General features: G+C 39.0%; 1 protein-coding gene across 3 annotated transcripts in view; it reads right to left on the reverse strand.

Moving 5' to 3' along the window:
• The window catches only part of AKAP9 (A-kinase anchoring protein 9), a 171,666-nt gene that overhangs the window by 70,963 nt on the left and 73,542 nt on the right, over window positions 1–27,161 (reverse strand). For 2 of the 3 annotated variants that reach the window (XM_013963119.2, XM_013963118.2), the window contains exons 14-21: window positions 26,765–26,963; window positions 19,944–20,040; window positions 18,860–18,952; window positions 8,568–8,918; window positions 6,951–7,175; window positions 5,723–5,863; window positions 5,186–5,289; window positions 2,489–2,694 (exon numbers count right to left, since the gene is read on the reverse strand). In XM_013963119.2, the coding sequence (XP_013818573.2) occupies window positions 2,489–2,694; window positions 5,186–5,289; window positions 5,723–5,863; window positions 6,951–7,175; window positions 8,568–8,918; window positions 18,860–18,952; window positions 19,944–20,040; window positions 26,765–26,963 (1,416 nt within the window). The remainder of the gene's footprint in view (window positions 1–2,488; window positions 2,695–5,185; window positions 5,290–5,722; window positions 5,864–6,950; window positions 7,176–8,567; window positions 8,919–18,859; window positions 18,953–19,943; window positions 20,041–26,764; window positions 26,964–27,161) is intronic. The other variant, XM_013963121.2, reaches the window with a different exon arrangement.

Consider the following 27,161-nt stretch of genomic DNA (forward strand, 5'->3'; position numbering starts at 1 on the left):
AGGAGCCCAGTAGGCCACAGTCCATGGGCTCACAAGAGTCAGACACGACTTAGCAACCAAACCACCACCACCAGTTGTCTTATAATCAGATTAAAACTGAACTTTTGTTATATTAAATAAGATACAAAAGAACTATTTTAGAAGTTCATTTTAGTTTTTACAATAATACTCCCATTAAACATACAAAGAAACACCAGAAAACAATCTTATATATGGAACATGGTATCAGTATTTTAAAGACTGTACTTTCTTCGGTTTTAAATTATAAATTTTTTAAATTCAGTATTTCCTTCCAGATGTAAAGTGAATCTAAGTACCCCAAAATGATACTAGTGATCTTCCTAATTTTGTTACTAAGACTACCATATCATTGCCAACACAACAACATAAGAACTGATTAAATGGAAATTATACATTCTAACACCAGTAAAATTCTTATCTCTGCTTTAACAGTCTTTATACCATATTTCTTAACAGTGGGTCTAATTTTTTCTCTTGTATCTTAGTACTATTCATTAAAAATCTATTGATAATTAAATACTTAAATATTTATTTTAAGACTTAATCGATTCAAACATGTAGAAAACGGTATTAAGTAAAACATTAAGTACCATGATTTTATTTTGCCTTGAATAGAAATTTCTGTACCTTCTTCACTGGACTGAGAATTGTGAAGCAGAGAGCAAAAAAAAAAAAACTTTTCAATAAATGTTTGTAAAAGTGAACTGATAAAACTACTTATACTGAAAAACTACTCTATTATTGGATATCTTAAAATAGTAGCTAGATATATTTAATTTATATTTAGAGATTTAGAGGACTATACAAGAAAGTGACTTCCCTGGTGGCTCAGACGGTAAAAGCATCTGCCTACAATGTGGGAGACCTGGGTTCGATCCCTGGGTCGGAAAGATCCCCCTGGAGAAAGCAATGGCAACCCACTCCAGTATTCTTGCCTGGAAAATCCCATGGACGGATGGAGGAGCCTGGTGGGCATAGTACATGGGGTCACAAAGAGCTGGACACGACTGGGCAACTTCATATATATGCAAGAAAGCAGGCCAGCTGGTCAGATGTCCTTTTAGGGCTGCTTTTTCACAGAAAAGCAATGAAAACACAATCCTCTACACATGAGTCAAATTACTAAGCTATTTCTTTTCAGAACTATGGGAGCACTGCTCTAGAGATGAGTTTGCTATCTTTTAGGAAATGTCGTTTGCCAAACACCTCAGCAACCACTTTCAGAAATGTCTAGGAGAACTGCTAACACACAAAAAACTTCCTGTCATGTAGTGAACATTCCTCAGTGTGTCTTTTGGATATGGTGGAGTTCTTACAGCAAAACGCCCTTTTCCCAGATGGTTAGGTGAAACTAGCTTATGAAATGATTGTTTTTTAAAAAGCATGATTTGATAAATACTTTTACAATGAGATCAACAAATTTTACCTAATTCTTCTCCATACATCAAGATTCATATGCAGAAAACAAACAGCCCTTGATCGAGAGCTTAACCAACAGTGAAATAGAAAAAACATTTCTACAAAGTTTGAAACAAATGAAAAGAAAATTTAAAGTTACAGTATCATTTCACCTTTAACTTCACTAAAAGTAGTTTTTAAAATTATCTTTGAATTCAAGTTAAGTTTTTAAAATCAATTTTAGTAAAACTCCAAATCAAGCTTTTCTCTGCATTAGAAACATTAAGTAGCCAACCTATAATTAAGCAAAGTTTCCCTAAGTGGGATAATTTCTTCTCATTTTTCCACATGAAACTTAAAACAGTGAAGTGAAGTCGCTCAGTCATGTCCGACTCTGTAGCCCACCAGGCTCCTCCGTCCATGGGATTCTCCAGGCAAGAACACAGGAGTGGGTTGCCATTTCTTTCTCCAGGGGATCTTCCCAACCCAGGGATCGAACCCAGGTCTCCCGCATTGCAGGCAGACGCTTTAACCTCTGAACTACCAGGGAACCCCGAAACTTAAAATAGAATGTTCTCAAAAACTGCATAACTGGCATTTTGATTTTTAGATGACTGGTCTCCAACTAGGGAAAAGTTCTTGGGTATGGAATGGCAGTGAAGGAAGGCCTTGATCGTCTGGTCCAAGTGTCCAGACCCTATCTTTCCCCATATGACAAGAACTTTCCCTTTAGAGGGTGGTTTCAGGACATTGCTTATACCATGTAAATATTGGTAAGAGTCTTGAGTGGTGATATGAAATATTTCTTTTATTGGCAGTGAAATTAAACAGCCTTTGATTTATGTATCACAATAACCCTGAGTATGTGTAATGACAACTCTGAGACACCCATCTGCAAATGCTAAACAATAATGGTGTTTTGAGATTAGCTCTAGTATATTTGTGTTTGAAGGATTTTTATTAGAAAATAATATTCTTTCTTCTATATTTTTAGCACTAGTAATGTGCTTGAACTCAGCAAGATTTACTGAAAATAATTATGATAGTTTCAACAGCATATAAAACTCACCTCCTGTCTGTTCCTCATGGACACAAGACTTTATCGGTGGCTCTGCTTCTGACCTCCGAATCAGGCCGGCAGAAGCCTGGCCTTTACTAGATCTATCTAAAATGCCCAGGACGTGGCGACCAACTGTTTCTTCAACAGCTGCTGTTGTCTTTACCACTTCTAAGAGGATCTTCAGAAGCCTGTCATTAGCTTTCTGGAGCGCATACCTGTGCAGGTAAGGGAACATTCATTGAAATGTTTCATCTTTTCAAAGCGAACACTTAGGTCTACAAAAGAAAAATGCACTGCAAAACATCTGACTTAAAAAGTTAAGCTTCATACGATCCTGTTGGAAATAACATGCAGCAGCACCTGCAATGAAGTGCTTTTTGGGTTTAAATGATAAAATTTGTTTTCTTCTGAAAAATTTTCATCAGTCAACTAGTTTTTGAAAATGTGCAGCATTTTACCGACCTGAAAGAAATCAAATAACTAAAGTTTTAAGCTAGTAGCTTCTAAATTAGAAGAAGATTTTAGGGAGATGCAAAAGTTAAGTTTCAGAAAGTGTACACAATACCTAATCATAAGCAAGTTATTGAGCTGGTAATACTATTCATGGTTACTCTTATGTATTTTAACCTTTAAAATATCTTTTTGCATGTTGAACAACATATTCTAAAATAAATTCAAAAATTCCACCAGGAAAAATGTTTGTGTTTCTAGAACTTAACGGTGATGATCTATGTGGTTAAATTACAGAAATAGGCAGAGACCTGTTTTTAATAAAGGTCTACGGTACAATCTCACCATCTGCTAACACCAGTGGGTTAAAAACCTCAGGCTGCTGATTATTATATCTGCTCCAGAGACAGAAACTTCTCAAGTTACACATACCACACTCATTTGGTCAGCAGAAGGAACCTATTTTCAACCAAATGGAATTAACAGCTCCCTCTCTCTTTTTTAACAAGCAATACATTATTATTTAAAAAAATTAGAAAATGCTCCTACCCACCCACCAAAATATCTTAGTACTCAGAGATAATCATGGTTAACATATTAATGCCTAAGCATTCTAGGCATTTTCCCTCCTCTTGCTCTCTCATAAATATATATACACAAAACAAAAATGGGATTATCCTGGACAAAGTGTTTTTTACAAGCTTTCTTTTGTCTTTAGCACAAACATCTTCAGGTGTCAAGAAATTTACTGCCATAAATGGTGATTCAGAAGGTTATTTGATTAATCTTCTGAATAACTAAACTCTCTTGTGCTAATAGTTTAATTCAACAAAGGTACTATGGTGGCAAACTATATATTTAATACATGTAGACAAAATAATAAGAGACTTTCATGGGAAAAGGTCCTCTGACTGAAGATACTTTCTCTTCAGCTTCACTGTGGGAGATCACCAACAAACAGGTTAAGGGGTATCTGTTTTCACAGGCACATGACATGACTATTTTAAGACAAGGTAATAAATGGAGCAGTTTTCCTTCAGCATTTGTCAAGTGAAAAAGACAGTTCTATTTTTATACTGAGATCAAGTTCTCTGGTTACATAAGGAAGGATATTAAAAACAAAACTTTAAATAATTTAGTTAGTAGGAAGTAAGTAAAGGGTTTATTTCTTTAACTTTTTATCAGGTTTTGTTTAAGCCTCAAACACCCCAGGACTAGGATAATTTGAAAATATTCCTACAGAAGAGAAATAATTCAAAATAAAAGGATGGTAAAAAGAAATAAATAGGAATACTCATTTATCAACACTCACTACGAAGATTCCTAAAAAGTAAACACTGTATAATTTTAAAAATATACCAATTAGAGATCAATAATATAAAATAAACATTGTGTTTATTTTATATTGCCATGGTAACTCTAGTTTTCGTACACTGTCTTTCTTGTTTGAGTTCCATACTGACTGTGTTCCATACTGATGATCCAATGGGGAAGCCAAAATCTTAGGGGCCAAATTCCTCCATGCAAGCTGAGGAAGCAGGTTGGGAGGACACGGAGGGTTGGCAGTAACAGAAATTGGAAAAGGAGGACATTAAGTTAGCACGCATTGACTTTAATTTAAAATTAAAGAAATGCTTTTCATTTGAACAAAACAGATTTTAAAATATCGTGCCTAAAATCCTTAATATTAATGTGGGGTAACTATTCTCATTTTTACATGAATCTCTACAAAATCAAAGTAAGGGAAAGTTCTGTTAACATCGGATTATGAATTTATTCCTCCATAAAGGTGGGATATAGATTAGAAAGTCTCATCTACAGTAAATGCATCAAAGAAGTTAAATGTATACTATCATATTTAATCATTTAATTTTTTTGTCATAAACCAGGGGGTGGCTTACACTGGATGCATGTCTGAACAGTGAAGGAATAAACTGACATGTATAATTTTGTTTTTTAGGATAAAAAATGGCATGTGAGCAGAATAAAATTAATCAAGAAAGATTCAATAACCAAATAACCTCAGCCTTATCATTTATTGAGTTAAGTGCATGCTCAATAGCCAATAAAATTATATATAAGAGAGTTTAAAAAATTTGTCTATTAATGTTAGGAAAATGATCATTCTTTACATACAGAGCACAATGTACAAATAAAATAGATGTACAAGATAACAATAAAGACCAATGAAGTTTGTAACACCAAAGCAACTATTTTAATTCACTTTACATTGAAAAAAATATACATCCTGTATACCTTTCATTGGACACAATTTCAGGAGGCACCTCTTCAGGTTTTTTGTCCAATACCTTTTCTTTAAAGGTCTGTTCTTCAACTTCTCCTTGGTTTTCATTTCCATTCTAAGTGTGCGTAAAGGTAGGGAGGACAAGACAGAAAACCTGTCATCTTGGAAACAGCATGTCATTCTTATATTGTTATAAGGTGAAAAAGAAATCTCTGCATGCAAAACAGATACTATCTGAAATAACGTTTAACTATATTTTATCAGGAGATTAGCATTATCAAAAAAAGGCATGCTATAATATGACAATAAAGCTTGTTTGGTTACTGGGCTCCCTGGTGAAACAACAGTCATTGCTAAATCACTGTCAGATTTGAATTACCTTAAATGGAACATAAGGCATCTTGACTCCACCTACCTTCAATGTAAACAATCACAAATATGTTAAGCTCAGACCTAAAAAAACACACATTTCACACCAACAACAAAGACACACAGATCCTACTGCATTGTGGATCCACTGCTCCTAGGTGGGCCAAAGTCCATACTACCTGTGTTTGCGTACTGCTGTTGCGCAGCTCACAACACAGCTTCTCTCTTCCAGCTAGAGACAGCTGCTTTAGTGCTTCCAGCTCCTCTAAAAGCACCCTCTCTCTCTCTGAAACCAGGTTTTCATTATCTATTGAGGATCTCTAAATAAGAAAAAAGGTCATGAGAGAATATTGTTTGCGATAGAAGGGAAAGGCAGGAATATTAAGCAGATTTTCTTTTAACCCGCTAGAACCAACAGGCCTTGGTTCTACCCTGATTCATATTCCATGATTAGGGGGTTAAAAGCATATATCAAGTTCAATGCAAAATTTGAAACTTAAAAAAAAAAAAGCTAATTAGGCCTAAATATTCATGAATTTTTACAGCTTAATTAATATTATTTTAATATGCCAGTTTTGCATTGAAAATTCAGAAGTTTCAAGTCACAAAATGCAATGAAGAAAAGCAAAATTAATTTTTCCAAATGTCTTATGTTCAACTCCCAATTTTCCTATTATTCTATATCTGAAACTATATTTCAAGAGTTCCCTGTTGTCTTTTATTTTAGCTTAACTTTTCAAAATAAATTGAATAAACTTGTTTTTATAGGAACTTTTACGCAAATATTTGCTTTTCTACAATGATTTTGTGAGTATATTACATACAGCAATTGATAAGATTTCAGTTCCCAAGTACCAAGGAGTATGTAAATTTAGTCAAGAAAGTGGTTAAGAATATTATGCAAATTTGCATTTCTCAAATCAAGAAGAGATGTTTCTGTGGATTAAGTTCCAGAAACATACTACTTCAGATTTCCATTCACAATTAAAAAGACAGATTTAAGATAGATAAAGGTAAACCATGGAGAAGCCAATTGGTAGACTCACAAATCTATAAATAAAAACGGGAAAACTGAGTATCAACTGTACCTCAGCACAAAGAATTTCCCCAATTGCCCAAGTACTTTTGCCACGTATATACTCAATGGAATGGCTAAAGACAAAAACCTTAGAACCACTTTTTCAGTGCCTAAAAAGGCAGGTAAGTCAAATGGTAGAGAGACAGTGCTCCCCAAGGTTGGGTTAGGCACCCTTAACAAGATCTTAGTCTCCTGTACTGGTGGAGTCTGTTCCTGATGTTAAATATCCGTGTTTATTCAGATCTCAGCAATAATTCTGACTTTAAAAAACAGCTCTATAAAGAATGCTGCTTTTTAGGTGGGGAGAGAAGGGACTCTAGGTCCCATACCTGAGCCAGCTGTTTATTCAGCCTCTTAATCTCCTCTTGCAGCTGTTCCTGGTCTTCTCGCTGTCTCTCCATCTGCCGCATGTGTGCCTGCCTTAGAAGCTCTGTTGCCTGTTGATGCTCCTGGTACTGTCGTACAAGTTCCTGCCTCATGTCTTCCAACTGTTCTTCATTTAACATCAGCTGTCTAGAAGCATCCATGCTTGATACCAAAATCTCATCATGGAGCTGTAATAGTTAAATTCAACCGTAAAACATTTTGTGGAAACCTGTCAGCATTGATTTTTTAAAATACATATGAAAATAATTATAATACTAACCCCACAAAGCAAGTCATTTTAAACTTCACATTATTAAACTAAAACATAAATAATTTAAAAAATTTGTCTTTATAATTTCAAATCAATGTGAAGGTAATTATTATTATACATGTTGTTCTCCAAAAGCAAAATAACTATCAGTTACTTTAGATGTAGTCTAAATCAAAGGAAGAATAAGGAAAGACACTCAAGATTCCTCCTATTCATAATGAATAACTCTATTATTCCTCTTGACATTTTATGAGGAAATATAAATGGAATTCTTCTATTTTAAAATTTAATTTACAAAATGAGAAATGTTATCTCTTTATATTACACAGCATTCATCAGAGTACTGTAGAGAACTGCTTGATAAGAAACAATCTTCAGTAATGTTTATCTGGAAATAAAAGCCTTATATTCCTCTTTCTCAAACTTGTAAGAAGTCAACACCTTACTGGATTTCAACAAGTCCTGAAAAGGTACACTGAAACAAATCATTCTGCCTTCAACACTTGCTGGCAAGTTAGAGAGACTTTGCACTTCAAAAAGAGCTGACATTTTATTTGAATATGTCTCTAAAAAGACATAACCTGCCATGAATATTAACAAAAAATCTGAATTAAGATAATTTCAAAAGAAGTAGAATTTACTATGCTCTGTTAAAGGCACAAACAGTTGAGGTACAGATCCTCCACTGATGAAAAAGTAAAGGGTATTAGTATATATACAGGAGACTGCTTTAAATTATCTTAAGCGGGCAGCTCTTTCCTTCTGCTATTATCCTATTAAGCAAATATTTTAACATACATATTGCCAAATTATAGTATAAGTTCAATTGACCGAAAATTAACGTGAGTACAACTTACAGTGAGGTTTTACCATGCACAATGTACATAAGACAAACAGAATTATTAGGAATCTGACCAGTTTCATCTAATAATAATATTAAGCCATTTATTCATACACTTTAAAAGTCACTTTTCCCTGGTGGCTCAGACGGTAAAGAGTCTGCCTACAATGCAGGAGACCCGGGTTCAATCCCTGGGTCAGGAAGGTCTCCTGGAGAAGGAAATGGTAACCCACTCCCGTACTCTTGCCTGGAAAATCCCATGGACAGTGGAACCTGGTAGGCTACAGGCCATGGGGTCACAAAGAGTCGGACACGACTGAGCAACTTCACTCTCACTTTAAAAGTCACAGGTCAAGTCTGAATCAAATACTTATCTTCTCCATTAAGCAACATTACTGTCAATATTTTTATAGTGAGAAAAATCACAATTTTTAAAATAAATTTTTATACTCAAGGAAGCGTACTTACAGATTCTCTGACCATAAATGTTCTATCTTTGGAGGACATTTCTTCTGAAATAGTCAGTTCACAGTCCTTTGATTCTAGTATATCGTTGAGATGATCCTTGCTTGATAACAGAACTTCCTTTCCATCTTCTCCTAACTCCTTACTAAGTGGTTTACATTCTTCTTTAAATTTCCTGTCTGTTGCCTCAAAAGTCTGAAAACCAGCCTGACCTTGTGATAATTTCATTTCATTTAAGTAATGCTCTTGCTGACAGAGAGTAGATGCTTCTGATGATGGAGTATCTTCTTTTTCCCCAGATATTCTAGACAGTTCAGTTTGCTGAGCAAATGCTATACTCATTGACACAATGACCTGAAGAAATAAGGAAATCAAAAAGGACTCAGTTCAATAAAGGATTAGATCTGTAAATACTAGCAGGAATTACAAAACCAAGTTTCCTCTTAAAAACTACATAAATTAGTAAAAAAGATGGCCTCGTGCTTTAAACTAAAGGAAATCTCAGCATAAAGTGATAAGAAGATTCTGTTTTAAAATGAATCTAATATCAAAGTGTTTTACTGCCTGCCTTTTTAAAATCAATAATTATAAAAAAATTCTCTTACTATAACAGCAGTAAATGTTTAGCACAGAAATTAAAAAGGAAATAAAAGCCCTTATATTTCTTTCCTCCAAGAAAAATCACTATTAACACTTTAATACATACATTTCCAAATCTTCTTCCTCTTCTTTACATTTAGATATAGATATAAATAGATATAGGCAAACATTTTTCTTAGTCATATTCTAATACTATAACCTATTTTCATAACTATAGTAAATATCTTTTCAAGTCAATAAATACATTTCTATATAATTTTAAATGGGTTTAAAATTTCATATTATACAGATGTACTATAAATGTACTTAATCAACTATCTATGTTGGACATTCAGACTAATTCATCCTTAAGGCTATTTTAAACAGCACTGTGATGAAATCTTTGTAACCACATCATACACATATTCTTTCCAATTTTCTTGCAGTAAATTCCCAGAAGCACAGCACTAGGTTTGCGTGATTAGTGAAACTGAGCGAGACCCTGTGGGGTTCCTGGGCATGGAAGCCTTTTTTGGTCCCCATTTCCTGTAGGCAAAACTCCAGACTCCATGACCTTCCCTGAGTTCCAAAGGGCAGATTTGAACAGTTGTTAGTCAAGGAAGGAGCAGCCAAGAAACAAGCTCAGGCTGGTTAACGGGACCAGAGAAGCTCTTCAAGATAAGGAGACCAACCGCCTGAGGAGAGATGAAGGGAATGCAAGCCCAGCTCACACCCTCATCTTATCAGAAACGCCATTCCTGAAACCACTGCTATAAATAGCATCTCCTGCACTGGTAGGGGGAGAAGGCAATGGCAACCCACTCCACTACTCTTGCCTGGAAAATCCCACAGGCAGAGGAGCCTGGTGGGCTGCCGTCCGTGGGGTCGCTAAGAGTCGGACACGACTGAGCGACGTCACTTTCACTTTTCACTTTCACGCACTGGAGAAGGAAATGGCACCCCACTCCAGTGTTCTTGCCTGGAGAATCCCAGGGACGGGGGAGCCTGGGGGGCTGCCGTCTAAGGGGTCGCACAGAGTCGCACACGACTGAAGCGGCTTAGCCGCAGCAGCAGCACTGGCAGGTGGATTCTTTGCCACCGTGCTACCCAGGACGCCCCATTGCTGTAAAACCCCGCATCAAAGCCTCCTAGATTGGGACACACAGCTTTTGAGGGCAGGAGCCTGCTCTGTCTCCTATTGCCTGGCAACGCAAGAAAGCTATCCTTTTCTCTTTCATCCGAAACCCTGTCTCTGAGGTTTGATATATTACTGGTATGCAAAGAAGAAGAGCTTTTGGCATCATTGGTAAACATGATGATACAATTCAATCTATATCTATTTCACTTTCCACTTCAACTATGATCCTTAATTCCTGCTTATTTTAGTTCCACCCACCATAGGTACCTAGAAATTGTGTTCAGCAGCCTTGGCTCTGAGAAGTCTAAGCCTTTGAGAACCAACTATTGTTGTTCAGGCACTACAGTCATGCCTGACTCTTTGCAACTCCATGGACTACAGAACGCCAGGCTCCTCTATCCTCCACTATCTCTTGGCGTTTGCTTAAATTCATGTTCACCTGGTTGGTGATGCTACCTAACCATCTCATCCTCTGCCAACCCCTTCTCCTTTTGCTTTCTTTCTCAGCATCAGGGTCTTTTAGAATGAGTCGGCTCCTTGCATCAGGTGGCCAAAGTGTTGGAGCTTCAGCTTCAGCATCAGTCCTTCCAATGAATATTCAGGACTGATTCCTTTAGGATTGACTGGTTTGATCTCCATGCAGTACAAGGGACTCTCAAGAGTCTCCTCCAACACCAGTTTTCAAAAGCATCAGTTTTTCGGTGCTCAAACAAAAATCTGACCAGATGTTAAGTCACAAATGAAATTTTTAAAAAATTGGTCATTATAAAGATCACTTTCATCTGTATATATGTTTAGAATATAAATGGATAACAAATAATTAAACGAACCGTGTGTTTTAGAAACTAAAAAACCAACCAACCAAACAAACATAAAAACCAAGCCTAGACTAACTATCTTGTAATTCTCTCCTTTCTATTCACCACCATACCATCTAACCAAATTCCACCTATGTTTACAATTAACTCTGCCTAGTCAAGATTGCCGGGAGAAATATCAATAACCTCAGATATGCAGATGACACCACCCTTATGGCAGAAAGTGAAGAGGAACTAAAAAGCCTCTTGATGAAAGTGAAAGAGGAGAGTGAAAAAGTTGGCTTAAAACTCAACATTCAGAAAACGAAGATCATGGCATCCGGTCCCATCACTTCATGGGAAATAGATGGGGAAACAGTGGAAACAGTGTCAGACTTTATTTTTTGGGCTCCAAAATCACTGCAGATGGTGATTCCAGCCATGAAATTAAAAGACGCTTACTCCTTGGAAGAAAAGTTATGACCAACCTAGATAGTATATTCAAAAGCAGACACATTACGTTGCCGACTAAGGTCCATGTAGTCAAGGCTATGGTTTTTCCTGTGGTCATGTATGGATGTGAGAGTTGGACTGTGAAGAAGGCTGAGCGCCGAAGAATTGATGCGTTTGAACTGTGGTGTTGGAGAAGACTCTTGAGGGTCCCTTGGACTGCAAGGAGATCCAACCAGTCCATTCTGAAGGAGATCAGCCCTGGGATTTCTTTGGAAGGAATGATGCTGAAGCTGAGATTCCAGTACTTTGGCCACCTCATGCGAAGAGTTGACTCATTGGAAAAGACTCTGATGCTGGGAGGGATTGGGGGCAGGAGGAGAAGGGGACGACAGGATGATATGGCTGGATGGCATCACTGACTCGATGGACGCGAGTCTGAGTGAACTCCGGGAGATGGTGATGGACAGGGAGGCCTGGCGTGCTGCGATTCATGAGGTCACAAAGAGTCGGACACGACTGAGCGACTGAACTGAACTGAGTCTGTGTCTGTGCAGCTGAACTTAACTGAAGAGAAAAATGAAAAAACAAGCTGACTGGTCTTACTTTAACATCATGACCACTGTCCTTGAAATGAGCCCTTGGTAATACTGGGCGATTCTGCCCAATTTCCCTTGTCTTTTCCATTTCTTCCTCCTTCTCTTAGCCCTGTGCTTTCTCCTTAAAGCTCCAACATCATCTCTTCCTTTCTCATTTTCAGGTGCTGAGTTCACTTTTTACTGAGAAAAATCGAAGTAATCAGAAAAGAACTTCCACAGTCTCCAAATACTTCATCTGAAAACATACCTGAATCATGAGTCAACTATTCTTACCTTCCTTCCTGTTTCAATGAATTAAACTACCATGCTTCAATCTAACGGCAGCTTTCCAGGGGATCTGCAACTCTTCTCATCTGCTCAAGGACACTGCTCCAGCAACTATTCCCCTCTCTCTTTAAACAGGCTATTTTTTTTCCCTTCTCTCCTCAATCGCTTCTGTCAGCATAGAAACACAATGTGGTATCTTTCATCTTAAACAAAAACAAAACAGCAACAACAATCTACCACTCAATTCCCTACATCACTCTTTAGTTAGTACTGTACTTCTCTCCCTTTAAAAACAACTCAGAATCATTCATTTCTTCATTCTTCTCCTTCAGTTCAGTTCAGTTCAGTTCAGTCGCTCAGTCGTGTCCGACTCTTTGCGACCCCATGAATTGCAGCACACCAGGCCTCCCTGTCCATCACCAACTCCCGGAGTTCACTCAGACTCACGTCCATCGAGTCCATGATGCCATCCAGCCATCTCATCCTCGGTCGTCCCCTTCTCTTCCTGCCCCCAATCCCTCCCAGCATCACAGTCTTTTCCAATGAGCCGACTCTGCATGAGGTGGCCAAAGTATTGGAGTTTCAGCTTCAACATCAGTCCTTCCAATGAACACCCAGGACTGATCTCCTTTAGGGTGGACTGGTTGGATCTCCTTGCAGTCCAAGGGACTCTCAAGAGTCTTCTCCAACAACACAGTTCAAAAGCGTCAATTCTTTGGCACTCAGCTTTCTTCACAGTCCAATTCTCACATCCATACATGACCACTGGAAAAACCATAGCATTGACTAGACGGACCTTAGTCGGCAAAGTCATGTCTCTGCTTTTGAATATACTATCTAGGTTGGTCATAACTTTTCTTCCAAGGAGTAAGCGTCTTTTAATTTCATGGCTGCAGTCACCATCTGCAGTGATTTTGGAGCCCACAAAAATAAAGTCTGACACTGTTACCACTGTTTCCCCATCTATTTCCCATGAAGTGATGGGACCGGATGCCATGATCTTTGTTTTCTGAATGTTGAGCTTTAAGCCAACTTTGTCACTCTCCTCTTTCACTTTCATCAAGAGGCTTTTTAGCTCCTCTTCACTTTCTGCCATAAGGGTGGTGTCATCTGCATATCTGAGGTGATTGATATTTCTCCCGGCAATCTTGATTCCAGCTTGTGTTTCTTCCAACCCAGCGTTTCTCATGATGTACTCTCTCTCTCAAATCAAATCAGTTTGTCTCTACCATTCCATCAAATGTGTTCTTGTGAAAGTCACTGATGATTGCACACTGTAAAATCCAATGGTTAATTTGCAGTTCCAACCTTTCAAGACTGTATCAGAAACACCTGACAAAGCTGAATACATTCTCAACAGTAAACTTCCATCATTGGCTTCTCTGACGCAATCTTTTCATTCCCACACATAATGCACCACTTCTTCATGTCCTTTGTTCCTCCTCACTTCTCTGCTCTCAAACAGTGGCCTCCTCTGGGCTCAGTTTCCAGACCCCTTCTCCGTCTACACTCACTATATTAATATTTTTCAATATTTCTTACTGAAACAATGGTAAACACACACATACAACAACAAAAATAAAACATTTTATACTGTGACCCAAAGCAGAAACAAGTCCTTGTGTGTCTGTTATTATATAATTGAATGTTTCCATTAATATCAAAATCCTGTACCAAACCAAATTAAATTACATGCCTTAAGAAGAAGTTATAACATCACAGTTTGAAAAACACAACTCTAGATACTACTGTATTTCCATGTCGAGTTTTATCTTACTTCCTGAACTCTATATTTATACATCCAATCATGTTCTCATCCCTTATATTTACATAATTAATGACTTTTTCATTTAATGGATAAAAATTTGAATATTAAGTTACCCACTCCTCTTCAAAAACTACTCCTTTGTATTTGTTTTGATCCTCCATCTAACACCTAAGTAACTCCATTCTCCCAGTTGCTTAGATCAAATTACCTGCAGTACTATCTTCCCTTGAAGGGGAAGTCCTTGCCCCTCTTTCCCTGCATTTCCTCTTCCTGTGTCCAGTTACATCTGCTGAGGAAATAAATCTGTACCAGGGTTTCACAACAGTTCTCCAAATGGAACCCATGAGTACAAAGGCTGCAGGACTGAATCAAACCATCCTCCCACTCGGCAATGCTGGCAGCTGGGTAGGTGGTTTCCAAACTCTCACCAATTCTCCGTGGACACCTCTTGGAGACATCCGCTGGAAAACGGCTGACCTTCTCTTTTGCACCCTACTTTCTTAAAAGGTGCGCAATCTATTCTCTTTACGACTTACTCTCCCGCCGTCATCTGGACTCTCCCCTCGTGGCAGTTCAAGAGTGAAGCCTTCTGCGATTACCCTATATAAAACAAAAGCACCTCACTCCCCACGGAATCTTCCAGTCTTACTACCTTGGTTCGTTTTTCTCTTCATAGTATCTATTACTCTTGTACATTGCCTATTTGTACCAACTGGATTAAAAGATCAGGGCTTCACAGGTGGCTCATTAGTAAAGAATCCGCCTGCCAGTACAGGACCCGTGGGTTCAATCCCTGGGCTGGGAAGATCCCCCAGAGAAGGAAATGGCAACCCACTCCAGTATTCGTACCTGGGAAAGCCCATGGACAGAGAAGTCTAGCGGGCTAGAGTCCACAGGGACACTAAAGAGTTGGACATGACTTAGTGACTACACAACATCAACACATCTAAGGTCAACAGGAGCAATGATTTCATCTATTTTTCTTCTGCTATACGCTGCACTCAGAATACTGCTTGGCAGTGAAATGAAATGTTAACGAATGTCTATTTTTTCAATAGTACACGCCCAAATCACAGGTTGAATCTAATGTTATCCATGTCAGCAATCACTACCTCTACTGGTTTCTTCTATATACTCTGTGCTTTTAAAAGAATGTTTCTCAATATTTTTCTAACTTCTTATAGGGTCAGCATAACCCCATCTATCCTGGTGACTAATATAAACAATCTGTCCTATTCTGGGGCTTCACTGGTGGCTCACATAGTACAGAATCTGCCTGCAATGCAGAAGACGTGGGTTTGCTCCCTGGGTCAGGAAGATCCCCTGGAGAAGAGAATGGTTACCCACTCCAGTATTCTTGCCTGGAGAATTCCACGGACAGAGGAGCCTGGCAGGCTACAGTTCACTGGGTCCCAAGTATAGGACACCACTGAGCAACTTTCATTCTTCATAAACTATTCTAGGATCAAGCTGGGCCATCATGTGTTGTCTTTTGGATCGCAGTATTGGGTTGGCCAAAGAGTTCATTTGGGTTTTTCTGTAAGATGTTATGGAAAAACTGAATAAACTTTGTGGCCAATTCAATTTCTTGGCTGCCTCTGGAATGGTCTTCATTGACCCGTGCTCTAGTGATCTGCTATACGCTTGATAAATGATGCTCCACAAAACATATTTATGTCATCACCATTAGCACAGTAGTAAGACTACTTTAAAACATGTCATTTACGAGTCTTTATTATCTTCCAGGTGTCTTATGGCATCCAGTCTCATCACTTCATGGCAAATAGACGGGAAAAAAATGGAAAAAGTGACAAACTTTATTTTCTTGGGCTCCAAAATCACTGCAGATGGTGACTGCAGCCATGAAATTAAAAGACGCTTACTCCTTGGAAGAAAAACTATGACAAACCAAGACAGCATATTAAAAAGCAGAGACATTACTTGCTGACAAAGGTCCATATAGTAGAAGCTATGGTTTTTCCAGTAGTCATGTATGGATGTGAAAGCTGGACCATAAAGAAGGCTGAGCACCAAAGAATTGATGTTTTTGAACTGTCGGAGTTGGAGAAGACTCTTCAGAGTCTGTTGGACTGCAAGGATATCAAACCAGTCAACCCTAGAGGAAATCGGTCCTAAACTGATGCTGAGCCTGAAGCTCCAATACTTTGGCCACATGATGCAAACAGCTGACTTATTGGGAAAGACCCTGACGCTGGGTAAGACTGAAGGTAGGAGGAAAAGGGGACATCAAAGGATGAGATGGTTGGATGGTATCACGGACTCAATGGACATGAATCTGAGTAAGCTCCAGGAGATGGTGAAGGACAGGGAGGCCTGGTGTGCTGCAGTCCATGTGGTGGCAGAGTCAGGCACTACTGAGAACAATATAACACAAAATAGGTGCCTTGTATGTATTAGCTCACTGAACCTTCACAAGAATTACTATTACTTCTATTATTCTCCTCTTTTAACTAGACTGACTAGTTAAGTAACTTTCCTAAGACTGCAAATCTAATCCTATCCCAAACCTCATATTCTTAACTGCTATACTAGGATGCCCTGCTACAAACATTTCACTTGAGAAATTTATGTGAGAGGTAAGTAAAAGAGAAAACCCTGCAACTCTCTAGAAGAACTAGATAGTAAAAACTGTATAAAAGTGGTGGTGCTTCACTTTTTTTTTTTTAAAAGGTTTTTTTTTGACCATTTTAAAAGTCTTTATTGAATTTGTTACACTGTTGTTTCTGTTTTCTGGCTTCTTTTTTTTTTTTTTTGGCTATAAGGCATGTGAGATACAAGCTCCTTGACCAGGGACTGAACCTGAACCCCCTGCACTGGAAGACTTAACCACTGGACTGCCAGAGGCGTCCTGGTGCCTCACTGTTCACTTTGAACAAAATTATTCAATTCAAATATGGAAGTGAGTAGGTCCTTATGGCCCACATATTTCCTTGAGCATTGACCACCTCGTCTAATTTATGTTTAATCTAGTTCTTTATGCATTTCCTGTAAATTCTATCCCTCCTCCTCCACTAAAACGCATATACTCCAGTAGGACTGTTACACTAGAACAGTTTAAATACTATGAAAAACAAGCAAGACAAACTCAGAATCCAACTATTCCAAAATAAGAACCCAAACGGGAATATGCATTTTAAAAGAGAATTCAGAGACAAAGAAATGGAATCATATGGTATAGTAGGTAGTACATGTGGTATTCAGGAGTTTACAAGAATAGTTCTGGGCATAGCAGCTAAGAGCATCTATAGTCATAAACATCACAGTCACTTCTGTTTTTTATTTGTTGGTTACTTTGGACTCGGATCCAGTACCCTAAGTTCAGCGGTTCCCGAAGCAGGGCAAGGTGACACAGTTTCTACCTGCTAGGTCAGTGGTGCAGGGAAGGCAATGGTACCCCACTCCAGTACTCTTGCCTGGAAAATCCCATGGACGGAGGAGCCTGGTAGGCTGCAGTCCATGGGGTCGCTAAGAGTCGGGCACAACTGAGCGACTTTACTTTCACTTTCATGCACTGGAGAAGGAAATGGCAACCCACTCCAGTGTTCTTGCCTGGAGAATCCCAGGGATGGGGGAGCCTGGTGGGCTGCCGTCTATGGGGTCGCACAGAGTCGGACACGACTGAAGTGACTTAGCAGGTCAGTGGTGCAGAAGCAAGCAGGCTGCAAGCCCCCTAAAGAGGCACCTGGAGGAAGCCTCATGGCCCCCTGGACTCCATGCATCCCCCAGGTCAAGCTCAGGAAAGCCACAGTCTACCTATTCAGTTCCCCTTGGGCTCTCAGAGGAAGAACCCCACACTTACAGGAGACCACATCTGATCTCCCTTCTGGGGTCCAGACGCGTTTCTGAGCCAAGCTTTTCCAGAATCCATTACTTTGTGGCAAGCAGGAGAGTGATTATCTTCAGTTATACATTCTACCTGCAGGTGAAAATTCTCTCCATCAAAATTCCCACAAAGCCCAAGGCTCTCTTTCCTATGGACTACAGCAGCCTTTTTGCCTCAGGAGAAGGATGAAGGAATGAAGTTGGGTACAGGCTTCCATCAATCCCTAAATAATCCCTATATTTCAGGAAACAGACTTTTCAGATGGCTCAGTGGTAAAGAATTCACCTGGTAATAGGGGAGACACAGAGATGTGAGTTTGATCCTTGGGTCGGGAGACCTCCTGGAGGAGGAAATGGCAACCCACTTCAGTGTTCCTGCCTGGAAAATCCCATGGACAGAGGAGACTGGCAGGCTACAGTCCACGGGTCGCAAAGAGCTGGACACCACTGAGTGACTGAGCATGCACACATGTACTATTTCTCTGGGAGGAGGTGGCAAAACTAACGCTTTAATATAAAAGACCAAGCATTTCCTTTCTCATTTCCTATCACACCTTCTACCTTTGAGGAAGGCCAAAATCCTGCCTATGGTGCTACTCACAAGGTAATTTATAATTCCGACAAGTTTCTAACTGCTATTCTACATCAAGAGAAGAATGCTTTTCTCACAGAACAATTCACAGAACATTCCATTCTAAGGCAACTATGGATAGTTACAGTATCTGACAACTTAAAGAGCTACGTGTAAAATTTACAACAAAAACCAGTGCTTTATCATCAATAAAATCTATATATTTTTGAAGCCTGAACAAGAATAAAAACAATATTATCTTTCAAATAAACTATAAACTTACCTTAGCTACTTCTTCTTCTAATCGTTCCTGGTACTGTTTTTCCAGCAACTTAACCATATTTGTTTCCTTTTTCACTCCAAATTCACCAGGATACTAAATTAAAAAGCAAATATGACATATTTATTTATAATAATTATACAGTACTTATTTTTAAACTTTTCTCAAAAGATTTCTATTCTTTAGAAAGTTTCTTAAAAGCTTTAATAAGTAAATAAATTGCTGCTCAATTAAAAGCAACAGTTCTAGGGAATAATTCTACTCAACTAGTTGTACTTACTACTGTGAAGTTTAAAATGCAAACTGAGAACCATGCTTACAATTACTAATGTACAGTTATAGAGTGAGGAAGAAAAGATACTACTTAAGAACTAAAAATTTACTGAATGAAGCCCAGGGTTTTAGTTATGCTTGGGAAAAGTGGCCACATGGGAATACACACAGTGTTGAGGAGAAGCAAAAGGTGGTTTGGCTAGATGAGATATACTGGAAAAGATGAGGGGCTTTTCTATACTGTGTGGCCTGTGCTGGAAAAAGCCTTATCCAATGTCCTAGCCCTAGCGTATTGAATTTTGGGAATTCCTAAAGAATACTCTAGAGATAGTCTAGTTCAACTTCTCATGGCAGGAAGAAAAGCTGTTTCTCTTTTTTGAAACTAATCTGTTGTAAAGTTCAGGGCACTGAAATTAACTCGCTATATACAGCCCATGTTATATAAAACAAGACAAATTTTAAACTAGAATATATTTAGGGGGAAATAAAACCTCTTAAAATTTTAACTTTTTTGTGTTTTTCCTATGCTATGAAAGTACATCAGGCTTCCAAAGTGGCACTAATGGTAAAAAAACCCGTCTGCCAATGCAGGAGACTCGGGTTCAATCCCTGGGCTGGGAAGATTCCCTGGAGGACCCAATGGAAACCCATTACAGTATATCAAATTTCTTCACTTATATATTCTTCTGGCTCTTTACTCTCATTTTTACTATACTTAATTCTCGGCAACTATTTATTGAATAATTATTAAATCACTGACATAAAAATGACAGTAACAAAAATACAACTAGTGTACATAACAGTTTAAAAATACCTCTGCAGTGCCATCTATGTTCTGTTCTAGACAACTTGCTGGGTATGTTGCTTTCTGTACATCAGACTCAGTAATCACCACTGAATCAACGAAGAAGCTAAATATAAACAAAAGAGGATGAAAGGATCAGTGCTGTGTGTGAATTTCACTGCTAGTAAAATTACCGCGTGCATGAAATGCGTGGTGGGGCAGCAGGGCATTGTAACATAGCTCATTATCTTTGACTAACTTTTTCACTTAAAAGCAGTAGAATTACATGAATATTGAACAGATTATCCCTGAATTTTATGCCATTTTATAAAGTCTACAACAAATGTATGACATGGAGCTGTTTATAAGTATAGATATTTTTTAAAAGTTACCTATGCTATTATAGAGGAAGCAAGTTTATAAAATCTAATTTTTATTAAAACTTTACACACACATGCAGAGTGAAAAAAGTCTAGAAGAATACATATCAAAAGTAACAGTGATTGCCTCCAGTGGAATAGGGGCGTAGTGACAGTGAGAAGCATTCTCAGTTTTATTCATAACTACTTCTGAAATGTTTTGTTTTTCATGTATTCATGTATCTTTTGGTATTCACGTCTTTATTCTGTATTGTACTGGGTCACTTCCAAATGTTCACTACTACAAGTAGTGCTACAATAGAGATCTCATAAATGTATCTCTGCATACATCTATAGATGTTTCTACATGATAAAATCTTATAATTTTAATTTTTAAAATTTTAACATGCTGCCATATTTGAAAAAGTTACATTAATTCCATAATCATACCATTTAAGTATTTTCTCAAAACTTCAACAACAGAGAGTCTCAATGACCTTAAAACTTTCTTAGAAGATGTATGTCTTTATTTTTGAGATTATACATTCTTTCAAATAGGCATGTACAAAGAAGTAGCATTCTTTGTGCTACTGGCCATAAAAATTTCTTCTGTTGTGAACTCCCTATACATCTTCTATATTCATGTTAAATTATCGTAAAAACTCATTTTTCTTGTCTTTATTCTCTGCCCTTTCCGGGTTTGTTTATCTTTTTTATCATTTCATCTGTATCTTCATAGCTTCATGCAAACACTGTTCTGATCCTTTGCTTCATGTCTCATTTTCACAGCCCATGAAAGATCCCCCTGACTATTTATTTATCCAGCATTAGAGACTCAAACTAAAAAAAAAAAAAAAAAGTGCTGCCGAGTTCACAATGACTTAACTCTGTAGCTTTATAGCCTTTGAAAATGTTTATCCCAAATTCAAAAAAATAGACTAGCTAAAATCAAATTCACTGTTTCCATCTTATAATTAAGGTCCTAACCTTCCACCTGCATGATTTCTTTACTCATATTAACACATCATAAGCCTTCATATTCTCTAGCTCAAACCATACAGGTCATCTTTCCTGTTTTGCTCCAAAGATTCCTTCCATCCCAACATCTCACAGTCGTCCCTTTATTTCCATTTCCCCTGGAGCCACTGCAAAAAGCATCATCACAAAAATGTGCAGCAATGGGCACTGAAAAATGCCACACACTCATGGCTTTGTATTCCAGCACTTTGGCTGTCTCATCACATTATATTCCCTAATCACTAAAGAAATTATTGTTCTACGAATAAATATCATTTCAATGATTGGCCTGAAGTCCCTTGAGGTAAGTGAAGTGAGGTGTCAGTTGCTCAGTTGTGTGTGACTCTTGCTGACCCCAGGAACTCTATCGTTCATGGAATTCTCCCGGTCAGAATACTGGAGAGGGTAGCCGTTCCCTTCTCCAGGGGATCTTCCCAGCCCAGGGACTGAACCGAGGTCTTCCACCCTGCAGGCGGATTCTTTACGAGCTGAGCCATGAGGGAAGCCCAAGAATGCTGGAGTGGGCAGCCTATCCCTCTCCAGGAGATCTTCCTGACCCAGGAGTCAAACTGGGGTCTCTGCACTGCAGGCAGATTCTGTACCATCTGAGCTACCAAGGAAGCCCCTTGAGGTAAAGGGTGACTTTACAAACATCTAAAGTTTTCTCCACAACATTTAGCCAAGTCTCTTTCCAGTTACAGGACTGGAAAAGGAAGCCTTCATTCCAATCCCAAAGAAAGGCAATGCCAAAGAATGCTCAAATTACTGCACAATTGCACTCATCTCACACGCTAGCAAAGTTAATGCTCAAAATTCTCCAAGCCAGGCTTCAACAGTACGTGAACCGAGAAACTTCCAGATATTCAAGCTGGATTTAGAAAAGGCAGAGGAACCACAGATCCAACTGACAACATCCACTGGATCATAGATAAAGCAAGAGTTTCAGAAAAACATCTACTTCTGCTTTATTGATTACGCCAAGGACTTTGACTCTGTAGATCACAACAAATGGTGGAAAATTCTTCAAGAGATGGGAATACCGGACCACCTTACCTGACTCCTGAGAAACCTGCATGCAGGTCAAGAAGCAACAGTTAAAACTGGACATGGACCAACGGACTGGTTCCAAATAGGGAAAGGAGTATGTCAAGGCTGTATATTGTCACTCTGCTTATTTAACTTACATGCAGAGTACATCCTGTGAAATGCTGGGCTGGATGAAGCACAAGTTGGAATCAAGATTGCTGGGAGAAATATCAATAACCTCAGATGACACCATCCTTATGGCAGAAAGTGAAGAGGAACTAAAGAGCCTCTTGATGAAGGTGAAAGAAGAGAGTGAAAAGCTTGGCTTAAAACTCAACATTCAGAAAACTAAGATAACGGCATCAAGTCCCATCACTTCATGGCAAATAAATGGGGAAACTATGGAAACAGTGAGAGATTTTACATTTTGGGGCTCCAAAATCACTGCAGTCATGAAATTAAAAGACACTTGCTCCTTGGAAGAAAAGCTATGGCCAACCCAGACAGCATATTAAAAGGCAGAGACATTACTCTGCCAACAAAGGTACATCTAGTCAAAGCTATGGATTTTCCAGTAGTCATGTATGAATGTGAGAGCTGGACTGTAAAGAAAGCTGAGCACCAAAGAATTGATGCTTTTGAATTGTGGTGTTGGAGAAGACTCTTGAGAGTCCTTTGGACTGCAAGGAGATCAAACCTGTTAGACTAAAGGAAATCAGTCCTGAATATTCACTGGAAGGACTGATGCTGAAGCTGAAACTCCAATACTTTGGCCACCTGATGGGAAGAACTGACTCCCTGAAAAAGATCCTAATGCTGGGAAGACTGAAGGCAGGAGGAGAAGGGGATGACAGAGGATGAGATGACTGGATGACATCACCAACATGAGTTTGAGCAAGCTCTGGTAGTTTGTGACGGACAGGGAAGCCTGGTGTCCTGCAGTCCATGGGGTCAAAGAGTCGAACATGACTGAGCGACTGACTGACTTTCCAGTCATGGTTTCTTTTAACCCTCACGGTCTTAAGGTAGTTTTTATCCTCAATATTACTTAGACATGTGTTTCAAAGAGGTGGCTCAGTGGTAAAGAATCCACCTGCCAATGGAGAAGATGTGAGTTCAATCCTTGAGTTGGGAAGATCCCCTGCAGAAGGAAATGGCAACCATTCCAATATTCTTGTTGGAGAATCCCATGGACAGAAGAGCCTGGTGGTGTGCAGTCCATGGGGTCACAAAAGGTTGGACTCGACTGAGCACAGCACATATTACTTAGAGTTGTTTAAGTATCTGCCTAAGATGAAATGGCGGCTCAAGGGTCCAACTGGGAGTCAAATACAGGTCTGTCTGATTCTAAAGCCCATGGCTGTTTCAACTCCATACTATTGCCCCAAGAGGCTTCGAGGATAACATTACCAAGTATTTGTTAAATGAATGACAATTATTTTTCATAAACTATTTCAAGTCTATATTAGAAGAACAATATACTCTTTATTCAAAAAGTGCTATAGCTGTTTCCAAATATGTAGTGGTATTTCACAAGAAATAACTTTAATTACATGTTCATAGGAGAAGGCAATGGCAACCCACTCCAGTACTCTTGCCTGGAGAACCCCACGGATGGAGGAGCCTGGTAGGCTGCAGTCCATGGGGTTGCTAAGAGTCGGACACGACTGAGCGACTTCACTTTCACTTTTCACTTTCATGCATTGGAGAAGGAAATGGCAACCCACTCCAGTGTTCTTGCCTGGAGAATCCCAGGGACAGGTGGGCTGCTGTCTATGGGGTCGCACAGAGTCAGACACGACTGACGCGACTGAGCAGCAGCCGCTGCAGGAGAGAATATGGCAGTCAATATGGCAGTCACTGGTGGGGTCTGAGAGAAAACTAATGGTTTTGGTTGAAAGGTACTGTTAACACATTTCGATTGTGCATTTCAGAAACTCTGAAAAGCACAATAAGCTCACAAAATCCCAAGTGTAGGAACAGCGAAGCAGATCTACTCTTCCAGAACTCTTCCTTTTCTTCATGCTTCAGAGAGAAAACATCACTAATTAAAGGAAGGCTACTTGAAATATGTTAAATGGTTATGAGTTCTTGTTATTTACCTATTTTCTTTCATATCAAAAAATCTAAAGTAACAGTTTCCAAATGTCAATCTATGGACTGCCTGCCTCAGAACTATCTTGTTATAAATACAAATGATCAGAATCTATGTCAAAGCTATTGAATCTACTCATGCTTCAAATGTGAAATCCAGTAATCTGCAATTTTACGTAGTCAAAAAATAGTTTAAATTTCAAAAACCTCCAATGTTTTCGATGCATCGTAAAGTTTGGGAACCAATGACCTCAAATAAAACGGAAGCTTTGTAAGGCTGTGCCAATGTGGGATAAATAATTCCAAAGCCTATATACAGACACTGAATGAAAGCAGCAGAAGCAGAGTGCTTCCAAAGAAGTGAGGAAACTCAGTGGTTTGTCTTCAACACACACACACAACAAAACACAAAAACTCTGTCTTCAGGTTTCAGTAACAAGTACTTATGGAGACATAAGTGCTAGAGCAGCAGAGCCAGTCAGTTAGGTTAAAACTCTGAGGACTTTATAGTGAAGTCGCTCAGTCGTGTCCGACTCTTTGCGACCCCGTGGATTGTAGCTTACCAAGCTCCTCTGTCCGTGGGATTCTCCAGGCAAGAATACTGAAGTGGGTTGCCATTTCCTTCTCCAAGGGATCTTTCCGACCCAGGAACTGAACCCGGTCTCCTGCATTGCGGGCAGACACTTTAACGTCTGAGCCGCCAGGAAAGCCCGAGGACTTTATAGAGCTAGTTAAATACTACAACACATATCCCAACTAAATTGTAAGTTGTTCAATCATTTTAACAAATATTTACTGAGCACCAACTATTCATAGGGAATTATTATAGGATTTGGGATATAGGAAACTACATAGACAAAAATTCCCTTAACAAAGTCTGAAGTCCAACACAGGGGACAGAAAATATAAACAAATATATAAACATTCCCTCCTATCTATATATATATATATAGACACACACATATATATATAAATACATATATATACACTTATCTTTATAGTTACATATATATAAAACACACTTCCCAGGTGGCTCAGTGGTAAAGCATTTGCCTGCCAAGCAAGGGATGTGGGTTTGATCCCTGGGTTGGTAAGATCCCCTGGAGGAGGAAATGGCAACCCATTCCAGTATTCTTGCCTGGGAAGTCCCATGGACAGAGGAGCCTGGCAGGCTACAGTCCATGGGTTGGACACAACTTAGTGACCGAACAACAACAAAATATATGTAACATACATTAATATTGGAGAAGGAAATGGCAACCCACTCCAGTATTCTTGCCTGGAGAATCCCAGGGACGGGGGAGCCTGGTGGGCTGCAGTATAGAAAAACGAAGCAGGAAACTGATGTGTAGAGTTCTAAGGGGTGATTTTAGTTTGAATCAGGTGAACAGGACAGGCCCCATGAGAACATGGCACCTGAGCAAACACTCGAAGAGCTGAGTGTGTCGGGCATGCAAATAACCTAGAGAAAGATGAACCCAGGCAGAAGGGACAGCAATGAGAAGAGAGATTCACAAGCAGGAGCATCCTGACAGCTTGAGGATCTCGAGGAGACTATGAGGCAGTACAGCAGTAAGGCACAAGCAAGGCGGCAGGGCGCAGATTCAGAGACAGGACCCAGTAAGTAAGGATCCGGTAAGGCACAGTAAGGGCAGGAGAGCACTGGAGTGACGTGACTTGTCTTAAAGCTTTGGAACTGCAGAGAACAGACTCTAGGGAAGAGTTAGGATAAAGGCAGTGATGTAAGTGAGACAAGATGATGGCAGGGACTAGGGGCCTGGTGAGAAGCGGCACAGTTTAGGTTTGTCTTGGAAATAGAGGTGACAGGGTTTCTTGACAGACTGGAAGCGTGGTTTGGAAGGGGAGTCACCACAGAGGGAGTCAGATGGCTGCCGAAGGCACAGATTTTGAGGGGAGAGTCAGAGTGGGTATTCCGGATATGGTGAGTCCAAGGATGAGACGACCAGGCGGAGAAAGTCTAGCTATCACTGGAGTGATCATACCTTGTATCCTTTGTGTATCGCCCATATCAAAGTAGCCAAAACTAAGCACACAATAAAAAACAAACATGTGCACACCACCTGGTGTAACTCAGCATATTCGTAACAAAGAGCCTCTTGATAAAATAAAGCTGTAATTAATATTCCTATTATAAAATAAATCTTGTTTACACTCACCTTTACTTCACACATTTCAGAGATGAAGAATTACCTCCTGTTCGTATTTCTTGACAATGCTACAGCTTGTCTCTTTCAAGCAAAGTTGCATAAGTTACATTTTTTTCTTAAAACAACCATATTATGACTGCTACTAAACTACAAATACTACTGAATGAACTTAAAGGTTGATGGATACCTTGGCTGAACTGTGGACTCATTAACAGCTTGAAGCCTTTCTTGCAAAGAATGAATCTCTGCCTCATAATTTTCTTCAGTTTCTTTCAATTGCTGCTGCAAAGAGGATACGCGGCTTTCTAATTCTTGAACCTGTCCTTCAAGTTGTTTCATTTTTTCAGTATCTTGCAGCGTAGATAACTTGCTTTTATGACTAACATCTAAGTTATATGAATAGAAGAAAATACACATTTCAATAAAGACTTCTCAATGAAATACCAAAATCACTCTTTTGAAGTAGGGGAATATTCATTCTTCTTTGAAAGATAATGTTTTTTAGTAGTATAACTCGGGTATCAATTTAAACTCATATAGACATGATAAGCAAACATGAATCGTGTGAATCAAGATCATTTTTC

Source organism: Capra hircus, chromosome 4, assembly GCF_001704415.2.
Source record: "Capra hircus breed San Clemente chromosome 4, ASM170441v1, whole genome shotgun sequence".
NCBI lineage: Eukaryota > Metazoa > Chordata > Mammalia > Artiodactyla > Bovidae > Capra > Capra hircus.